Genomic DNA, 10,387 nt, shown 5'->3' with positions numbered 1-10,387 from the left:
CATAGTATATATACAGCTAAATACTATCCCCGCTTTCAGGATCCCCTAGGGGTATTGGAATGTATAATGGGGGTTACTGTATAACCAGACTATAGACACTTTTATTCTTTGATTCAGCAATCCCACTTTTAAAAATGTTGTGTTATACTTGTTATTTTATACTAAATTTCCATATGGGTTTTCAGAGCTCTGAATCAATACTCGGACACTATATACTGCCTTTTTATGCTTTCTTTATTTGTGCTATTCAGTGAATTACATGGTCCATTTTTTCTTTTATTAAACTGTAATTTTATTTTATATTATTCTGTAATATACCTGTAGACATAAAAATGACATATGCAACATTATTTATAACCATAAAAGACTATTGAAACATACAAACAAATAAAAACAGTAAAACACTAGAAGAATTGAAGTAAAGCACATCTCCATAATAGAAACTCTGTAACTTTCTCAAGATGTGGTACTATAAACCCACTTTAAAAAGTATTTATATGAGAGAAATCTAGGATGTACTGTTATGATAATAAATCAAGATAGTATGGAGCACCTGGGTGGCTCAGATGGTTAAGCATCTGCCTTTAGCTCAGGTCATGATCTCCAGGTCCTTGGATCAAGCTTCATGACAGGCCCCCAGGTCAGTGAGGAGTCTGCTTTTCCCTCTCCCTCTGCCTCTTTCCCAGCTTATGCTTTCCCTGTCTCTCTCTGTCTCTCTCAAATGAATAAATAAAATATCTTAAAAAATCATGATAGCAAACAGTGTATATAGCATAATAACTTTTATGCAGGCTACACACACATACACACACAAAGAGAGAAACACACATAAGACAAGAAGCTAAATTTTTTAAATGGTGTCTATTGGGGAATATGGAAAATAAGTAATGTTTTCCTGAATATTCTTTGGTTTGAAGTTTTAAATTTAGGACCATGCTTCATTTTAAAGTTTTAACTGTCAAATCATATAAACATTTTACATATTAAAAAATGAAATTTAGGGCACCTGGCTGGCTCAGTTAGTAGAGCATGAGGCTCTTGATCTCTGAGTTGTGAGTTCTGAGCCCCACATTGGGTGTAGGGTTTACTTTAAAAAAATAAATTTTAATTTTAAAATAGTATTAAAATTGAGTGCCTGGGTGGTTCAGGTGATTGTCTGCCTTTGGTTCAGGTCATCATCCCAGAGTCCTGGGATTGAACCCCACATTAGGCTTCCTGCTCAGCATGGGAGTCTGTTTCTCCCTCTCCCTTTGTCCCTTTCCCTGCTCATTCTCTCTCTTCCTCTCTCTAATAAATAAATAAAATCTTTAAACAATATAATAATACTAAAATTGAGAGTAAATAGAACAAATAAGTCTAACCATATGTCAAATTAGTAGCATAATCACACATAGAAAAGCATAATTTCAAGTAATTCTAGAACATAGTAGCCATATACACTTGGGATATATTTCAAGGACAAAGAAAACTGAAAGAAAATCTCAAACTTTATTTGTCAAGTTAACTATTAGTGGTAATGTTGATGTTATCAACTTGAAAAAATTTAGTGTAAATACAAAAATCAAATAGATTGAGTAAATAATTGGAAATTGAAGTATCTATATAAACATGACTTCTTCATTTTTATATGGAAAATTTTCAAAATTAAAGTTGTAAGAATAGTATAAAGAAAATCTTTTAACCCATTTCTCAATTCTTTATTAATATTTCACTCTATTTGCTTTATCATTTGCTCCATTTATCTACACACACATATATATTTTTCAGAAGCATGTATACAAATCATGGTTGAGTGTATATTTTTAAGAACAAGGATATTTTCTTTCACATAATTACCAACTTCAGTAAACTTGACATGGATTCAATACTTCTATTTAATCAACACGCAATACTCTGAAGTTTGTCAATTGACCCAATATTGTCCTTCACTGCAGGTTTTTCACCCCTCCGGCTTAGCATCCAGTCTAGAATCAGGAATTAGAGTCAGAGGTTACACCTCTTTGGTCTCCTTTCATCTTTTCTTTCTTTCTTTCTTTTTTAAGATTTTATTTATTTATTTGACAGGGAAAGAGCACAAGCAGGGAGAGGGGCAGAGGGAGATGGAAAAGCAGACTCCCCACTGAGCAGGGAATCAGTGCCTCCCCTTTCCCCGGAGCTTGATCCCAGAACCCTGGGATCATGACCTAAGTGGAAGGCAGATGCTAACAAACTGAGGCACCCAGTGTGCCCAGTCTGGAATATTTTCTCAGTCTTTCTTTGTTTTGTAAAAAACTGACTATTGGGAAGAATTTTTAGAATAGAATATTCCTCAGTTTGAATTTGTCTGTTGTACCTTATGATTAGATTGAGCTTGTACATTCCTACCTGGCATATTATATAAGTGACTTTCTGTCCTTCCCAGAATATCACATGAGTGGTATTAATTTTAATCACTTGATAAAGGCACTTTTGATTCCTCTACTGTATCATCATCATTATCATCTCACGATTAAAAAAAAAAACATATTTTAGCTCTGTCCACATACAGGGTTTGGTCCCTAAACACTACAGAGGCAATAACCACCCCTACTGCCCAAATTTAGGTCTCTAAATGCCAATCCCCAATAGAAGGTACCAGAAATTCTTGGAGAAACAGCTACGCCCAGATCTAGAGTAGGGAATTTATAAGGTGGGCTGGGGTATCTTATTGTACCACAAAGCAAGGAACTTCTCAAAATTTAAGTGAGTCATTTCAAAAGACTCTGGGACCAGCTTGAAAGGTTCCAGAGTCTTTTGAAATGACTCACTTAAATTTTGAGAATTGGAGCATCAAAAAGAAAAAAAGAAATAACCATAATTGGTTGGCATTCATTGACTATAAGAAAAATCCAAAAATCCATGATAATACACCATTCAAAGGACAAGGATGCTGGGCTTATTTGCTCTAATGTGCCTTTGTGTCCTTGCCTGAACAGTTGAGCATATTTTGCTTAATCTGACAAAACTCAACCTCATCCTTCTTTCTTTCTAGATTCAGTTTATTTATTTGAGAGAGAAAACCCAGCAGGGTGAAGGGGCAGAGGGAGAAACAGGTTCTACTCTAAGCAGGGAGTCTTATGGGGTGCTCGATCTGGGCATTCTTCTGGATCATGAACTGAGATGAAGGCAGATGCTTAACTTACTGAGCCACCCAGGTGCCCCAGAACTCAACTTTCAAGATCTCACTCAGATACCACTTTCTCTAAGAAGCCTTCTCTAAATCTCTCTGTAGTTTGTTGTTTCTCCATATTTCAACAGAGCTTGTTGTATCTGCTTCTTCAAATACATGTACAGACTGTACTGGAATTGCTCATTTATATTTTTCTCTCTAGACTGTAAGTAAATAAATACAAGACCTGTCTGGGTGTTATTTATTTTGTTATTCCTCCTGCCTAGCACACACTTATAGACAATTTTATCTATTATATAACATTATGTGTTGTGAATGAAAGGACCAATTTCAATATTATCCCTTGTTTCTTCTTCTTTGCATAATCCAGATTTGTCTGTATTTTAGAAAATGATTGGGTGTAGTTAAACAGCTAGCTATTTTAGTCAACATGCCCAATATTTATCACCATAGATTTTTGAAAAAGATTTCTCCATCTATCATCAATTGCTTCAGCCCTATATAGGCTAGAAATATGCCCCCACCGTCTTCTTCTGATTTTTATTCTTAGACAGTAACTTCCTACACTATTTTTATTTATCCCAGTCTATTTTCTCCTTCTAAAGATCTGTCTGAGCACATAGATCTACTGATAATGGAGGGTAGGAAGTGTTGAAGTCGACTGTAGCTGGTGGACTGACCTAGTTGTAATCTTTTTGAAGATAGTAGTTAGTAGTTTGAAGTAAATTTTTTAAAATGTCGGTTTAGTACAATATCTGTAACACACCTCCGCAGTGTGTTCTCTAGTAGCTTGCCTATGTCAAACCTCCTTCATGCAGTCTCTCACTATGCATGCAATCTTTCATGTATGTGTGGAAATATCCAGACTTAGATCTTTGTGGACTTCTAAGCATTAACAATTGACTAGATTTGATGTAAAACATCTGTCAAAGTCATGTGCAAATTCACTAAAGTGCTTCAGGAAAGCCTCTCTAACACAGTGAAAGGATTCTCATTTAGGCCGGGGGCAGGTGAGCACAATAGGTGCGGTAGGCGCGGCCGCTTCACGTGCCTTTTTCTCGGGAATCTGCGTGGAGCAGGACTGACGTGCTGAGGCGCAAGTGGAAAGAGGTGAGATGTCTTGGCCGCAGCTACCAGAGTCCTGGAGAGATGTAAGGAGGGACCGGTTGCTGGCCGCGGTGCTGAACACGCTCTTGGATTCTTGCCAAGATGCCGGGCCAGAAGAGACCAAGCGGGTTGGTGAGAACCTGGCAGATGCTAGCCTCAGATCTTAGGCTGTCGATTCCCTAGCTCCGGGCAGGGGACATACAGGTCGCCCTCAGGGGCGTCACCTTGCCAGTGGCCTCGGATGCATTTCCACCGGGCACAGATCCTGCCCTTCAACAGCAAACCCAATAACAGTAATGCAGCCCATATATTTTTTAATTGAGATCCAGCTGTGTCCCCGTCACTTGACACCCACTCCCAGTGGCCCTCAAAACATCGTCGCAGTTTAAAATAAAAAGGTTGTTGACCTTGCCAATGCGAACACAGCTACACAAAACTCAGTGATGCCTCAAAAAAATGTTTACTGCTCACCCTCTACCTGCCAGCCTCACAGCCTGTGCTCCTCCTGCTTTGCCTGCTACACTCTCCCACCAGGTCCTGTTCCTTTTGCTCCTTCTTGCTCCACCCGGAGATTTGCAGAAGGCAAATAATCTCTTACACAACATACCCCTTACCACCACCGAGGTGAAGGACTGTACAAAGGGCTGGGATTCAGAACAGAGTTTATTCACATTATCTTGCCCTTCACTCTCAGAAGTCCAAATCCGGAGGGAGACCCAAGTTTAGTCCCTGAGCCCCCAAATAACTGTGTGACCTTGGACAAGTGGCCACACGACTCTGAGCCTGTTTCTCTTTGTTAAAAAGACCAAAGGTTCTAGAACTACCCGAGGTTCTTCCCAGGTGTGCACCGGTCTCATCTCAGGTCAGCATACAAACACTGGGTCCTTTATTCCCCGTCCTCTCGCCCTTCTGCAAGTCGGGTGGGGCACGGTTGCTTCCTCTCCCACCAGGTCCATTACCAACTCTTACTCCTTTTTGAGGAAGAACTCGGGTTCTGGCAACCGAGGACCTTGTTCTCCCCGCCACTCCCACCATCCCCGCCCCCACCTCCGGGTGTGACCTGCCCTTCTGGACCACACTAACAGACAGCGCTCAAAGCTGGAAAGAGAGCTCCTTTCTCTCTCATTTTGCAGTGCGGGGTCTCCGAGGCCGCCGCGCGCCAGGACACTTTAGGAACTGCGAGATGTGGTTGGAGCAAGAGGCAGGCGCCGGCGAGCCAGGACTGGCGGGGCTGCCCCGGTGACAGGTACGTGAGTACGGACCAGCTAGGGGCTAGCTTGGGTGAGATCATGGGGGAAAACAGAGGTGCCAGAAAGACCGGTGGGTCACACTGTCCTCACCACCAGTGCGTGCGTGTGCATGTGTGCGTGTGTGTCTATGTGTGTGTCCCTCCCTTCCCCCCCTTTTCGCCCCAAGCTCTCAATCTCACTTTCTCCCTAAGCTTCTGCCTCTCACTTCCCTCTCTTTCCTCTCCAAGCATCCTCCCTGCGACCCAGCGGCGGCTCCTCGTTCGCACTCTCCCGCGCCTAAGGGGACCTTCTGAGGCCAGCCGCGGCCAGCTTCTGAGCGCAGTCGTATCCCAGAGCCAGTTAAGCCGAGGCGGCAGCATGTGGAACGCGACGCCGAGCGAGGAGCCCGGGTACAACCTCACGCTGCCGGACCTGGGCTGGGACGCTCCCGCCGACAACGACTCCCTAACAGACGAGCTCCTGCCGCTCTTCCCCGCGCCACTGCTGGCCGGCGTCACCGCCACCTGCGTGGCACTCTTTGTGGTGGGCATCGCGGGCAACCTGCTCACCATGCTGGTGGTGTCGCGCTTCCGCGAGCTGCGCACCACCACCAACCTCTACCTGTCCAGCATGGCCTTCTCCGACCTACTTATCTTCCTCTGCATGCCCCTCGACCTAGTCCGCCTGTGGCAGTACCGGCCCTGGAACTTCGGTGACCTGCTCTGCAAACTCTTCCAGTTCGTCAGCGAGAGCTGCACCTACGCCACGGTGCTCACCATCACCGCGCTGAGCGTCGAGCGCTACTTCGCCATCTGCTTCCCGCTGCGGGCCAAGGTGGTAGTCACCAAGGGCCGGGTGAAGCTGGTCATCCTGGTCATCTGGGCCGTGGCCTTCTGCAGCGCCGGGCCCATCTTCGTGCTGGTCGGGGTGGAGCACGAGAACGGCACCGACCCTCGAGACACTAACGAGTGTCGCGCCACAGAGTTCGCCGTGCGCTCGGGACTGCTCACCGTCATGGTGTGGGTATCCAGCGTCTTCTTCTTCCTGCCCGTCTTCTGCCTCACTGTGCTCTACAGCCTCATCGGCAGGAAGCTGTGGCGAAGAAAGCGGGGCGAGGCGGCGGTGGGCGCCTCGCTAAGGGACCAGAACCACAAGCAAACCGTGAAAATGCTGGGTGGGTCTCAGTGCGCCCTCGGCCGCGCTCTCCCGGGTTCGCCCCTCTCCCTTCGCCTTCCCTCCCTTCCCTTTCTCCCTGAGCCTCTACCTCCTTCCCCTGTTCTTCTCGGTCTCTATCTTCATGTCTTCCTCAGTTTCTGTCTTGAGCTTGCTCTTTGGTTTCTCAGTTTCTCCGTGGTGTATGCCCGCCCCCCTCCGTGTGTGTGTGTGTTGGTTTTTGTTGGTTTGTTTGTTGCTGTTTCTGTCTTTATCTGTCTTCCCGCATCCCCTTTATCATTGTTTTCACTCTCTATTCCTCTCTACTTCTTAGTGTCTTTTTCTTCTGATTTCTCCTTTTTCAGGGAAAGGTGCCCCCCCCTTTATATTTCCCGTAAGTGAGTTCTATCAGCCCAGAGACATTGCTTCAAAACTGAGATACTTCATAAAAGTCTACTGTAGTCTTTAAGTGTTAAAGGCTAGGTTAAGCTTCCTGCCTCAATTTGTGGATACCTAAGTTGCATGACAAAAACAGGCATGGGCTTGGGGGAGGAGTAGCCATTGGATCTAGAAAGCATTTGGTGGTAAATTGAATCAAAGGTATGATCAGTGTGGATAATTCTGCCAGAGATGATTCACCCTTCTCTCAGCATTGTGGTGTGCTTTCTGACCTGCATTTTTCCCCAGGTAATTGCATTCCTTCTGTTTACCCTGCTGCTGTTTAGAAAGCTTTGAAAGGAAGTCAATGGCAAATCCCTGCTGGAGTCTGCATTTGTTTTCATGACCCCCTGTTTCTGCCTGTAGGATAGTCCAGGATAATACAGGATAACTGAGATAGGTAGGCTTCTCCCAACATGAGGAAAAAAAAAAAAGACTTTGTAAGCTGACGGGACTTACTATCTCTCCCTAAATGGTCCTTCAAAAAACACGTAGCTTCATAACTGGAGTGTACTGCATATTTGCTACGCAAGTTTAATGGACAGGTGAAGTAATACAAAATGTGTTCACATCCACGCAAAACATTAATTCTATTGGCTTTTTCAAAGCCGGATTCTGTACATTTTATTATTCCTCCTTATAGTCCAACATTTTGTATTTATTTGCTTAGTTAGTGCTTCTTAGAAGTCGTTCTAGGTTGATTTTTGTGTTTGTAATTTTACAGCTCCTGAAATCTTGTTTATTAAGGTGATACAGCTTTTTCAAAGAATGCAAAAAATTTTTATTTGCTAGGCCAGTGATTCTCACAACATGACTAAAAGATTGTAAACCTGCTAGTGCCCTCCTGGGAATTCTAATATTCCTGTTGCTACGGTGGCCAACTGTTGTTACCATGCAACTTAGTTTTGAGAATAAGTTTAATAATCTCCTCCAATTTTATTTTTAAGCTGTTCATTGTCCTCACTGGTGTCTCAACACCAATGTTAATTTTCTTTTGCCTTGACCTTATGAAGGGAATTGCTAAAATGGTACGAGGACTGAAGTATTATTTTCTGTTATTTTTCCTTTGATTTCTGCATTTTAAAAACTTATCTAGAAATTCAGAGGGCTTGGACAAAAATTCTCTTCCCTGCGTAAAATGAAGACTCGATGGATGATAATTAATATTAGTGGGTGTTATGGTCTTTTATAACTTAATGTCTACCGTAGGTGGAAAGGTATCGTGCATTTCAGTGTCTCTCCATCCTGACTGCATATTCAGTCTTTCGTGAAACTTTTAAAATGAAAAAAGAAAAGAGAAAAGCAGTTGTCCTGGTCTCCTTCCTAAAGATCCTAATTTTACGAGTCTGTATTATATACAAGGAATCTGTGCCCACAGGAAACTCTGCTACGTAGCTGTGGTTGAGTATGGCCCTGTACTTTCTATTTGTTTGGTAGTATCTGGCACAGGTGAAATGGGGACTATTGTGAATAAATGGTTGAGTCAATAGGTCAGTCTCGTCATAAAAACCACTCAAATAGTTGTTAAGTAGAAATGATTAGGAAGCTCAATAAAAATGGATGAACTCTTAGTACAGACAGACCCAATCTTGGTAAAAAGTAGAAATAGGGACAAGCAGAACATAATGTTTCTCTGAAGTCAACGGTGATACTATACATAAAACAAAACCATGGCTTCAAAATAGAATGTGACTTGCTATGACATTTCTTGAGCTCACACTCTCTCTCCTGTTGTCCTTTTAGCTGTCGTGGTGTTTGCTTTCATCCTCTGCTGGCTGCCCTTCCATGTAGGGCGATATTTATTTTCCAAGTCCTTCGAGCCTGGCTCCTTGGAGATTGCGCAGATCAGCCAATACTGCAATCTGGTATCCTTTGTCCTCTTCTACCTCAGCGCTGCCATCAATCCCATTCTGTACAACATCATGTCCAAGAAGTACCGGGTGGCGGTGTTCAAGCTTCTGGGATTTGAACCCTTCTCCCAGAGGAAGCTCTCCACTCTGAAGGATGAAAGCTCTCGGGCCTGGACAGAAACTAGTATTAATACATGACCATGCACATTGCTGAGCAAAGTCATCGCTTATTCTAAACCAGAAGCCATAGCACAGCAGAACTTGGGAAGAAGTTGAAGGTTAATTTTGGAATTAGGAACACACAGCTCTGGAAACAATTGGGAAGAAAGAAAAGATGGAACTTGTAGTGTGTGAGCAGTTGGATTGATTGCACACTCATCAGTGCTCTCATATACTATTTCTGCATATTCACTGTCTTATGATTTTGCATTCTGCTGTTGGTGCTAGCAAGGGTTCTGCAACTTGGAGAAAGGAGAATGAGCAGAGAGAATGATTAGGGCACTTCTTACTGAGTAAATACTAAATCTGATTTACTTTTTCATAATGATAACAAATTTTGATTAAGAGAATGACATTAAAATAAAACATTTAAAACATAACTTTTAAATACTAGAAATTTTCATATATCTCCAGATCAGTGCTGTCCAAGAGAAATATAATGCAAGGCACTTAAGTAGTCAATATAAAGCTTATTAATGAGAATTTTACCTTCTTTTGGGGGGGGGGTACAGAGCCTCTGAAATGTTCTTTATTTTTGCAGCACACCTTATTTGGATTTGAAGTTTTCACCACTTATACTTGATGGATTTAGGTTTCGTAAAATTTGCCGATAAGAAAGTAGATTCATGAGTCTAAGTTTCTAAATACACCTAAAAGTTTCCCCGTAACTAAAATCACTATTATAATTCTTTACATTTAAAATGAGTTAAAATAAAAAATTCAGTTCTTCAAGTTGCACAAGTCACCTTTCAAGTATTCAATAGCCAAATGCGACTAATGGTTACCATAGTGGTCAGTGTAGTTCTAGAGTATATGTAAAATTATTGTTAATCTTATAAAAATGTTTACAAATAAAACTCATTCCCTGAACTGTTCTTTATAGTGAATGTAGTAGGATGTTAGCGCAATAAATCCTCAAAATTACACCTAAATGCCCTGCTCTTCATGCTCCAAAGAAAATGGATATGAAATATAAGACAAATTTTTTTAAAAGATTTGACAGAGAGAGAGAGAGAGATCACAGAGATCACAGAGAGGCAGGCAGAGGCAGAGGGGGAAGCAGGCTCCCTACTGAGCAGAGAGCCTGATGCGGGGCTCAATCCCAGGACCCTGAGATCATGACCTGAGCTGAAGGCAGAGGCTTAACCCACTGAGCCATCCAGGCACCCCAAGACGAATTTTTAATAGGTGTTAATATATTCAGGAAATGAGACTTTATAAAAATTATAGAAAATCACAAACTG

At 42.5% G+C, this 10,387-nt stretch overlaps 1 protein-coding gene across 1 annotated transcript; it reads left to right on the top strand.

Annotated features, from left to right (window-relative positions):
* Positions 1-5,394: 5,394 nt before the first annotated feature.
* GHSR (growth hormone secretagogue receptor) lies at positions 5,395-9,427 on the top strand. Its single transcript, XM_082696677.1, has 3 exons — positions 5,395-5,501; positions 5,733-6,658; positions 8,818-9,427. The coding sequence occupies exons 2-3, from the start codon at positions 5,863-5,865 to the stop codon at positions 9,120-9,122; spliced, it is 1,101 nt and encodes a 366-aa protein (XP_082552803.1). The 5' UTR covers positions 5,395-5,501; positions 5,733-5,862; the 3' UTR covers positions 9,123-9,427.
* Positions 9,428-10,387: the final 960 nt, after the last annotated feature.

The sequence above is a fragment of the Mustela nivalis genome, assembly GCF_964662115.1.
Source record: "Mustela nivalis genome assembly, chromosome: 1".
NCBI classification, from domain to species: Eukaryota; Metazoa; Chordata; class Mammalia; order Carnivora; family Mustelidae; genus Mustela; species Mustela nivalis.
The sequence above is the reverse complement of the archived record's forward strand: the minus strand, read 5'-3'. Positions and strand labels throughout refer to the sequence as shown.

Coding starts and splice junctions, on each gene's coding strand:
- GHSR (XM_082696677.1), top strand. CDS start 5,863: ATGTGGAACGCGACGCCGAGCGAGGAGCCCGGGTACAACCTCACGCTG. Junction 6,659..8,817: donor GCAAACCGTGAAAATGCTGG/GTGGGTCTCAGT, acceptor TTGTCCTTTTAG/CTGTCGTGGTGTTTGCTTTC.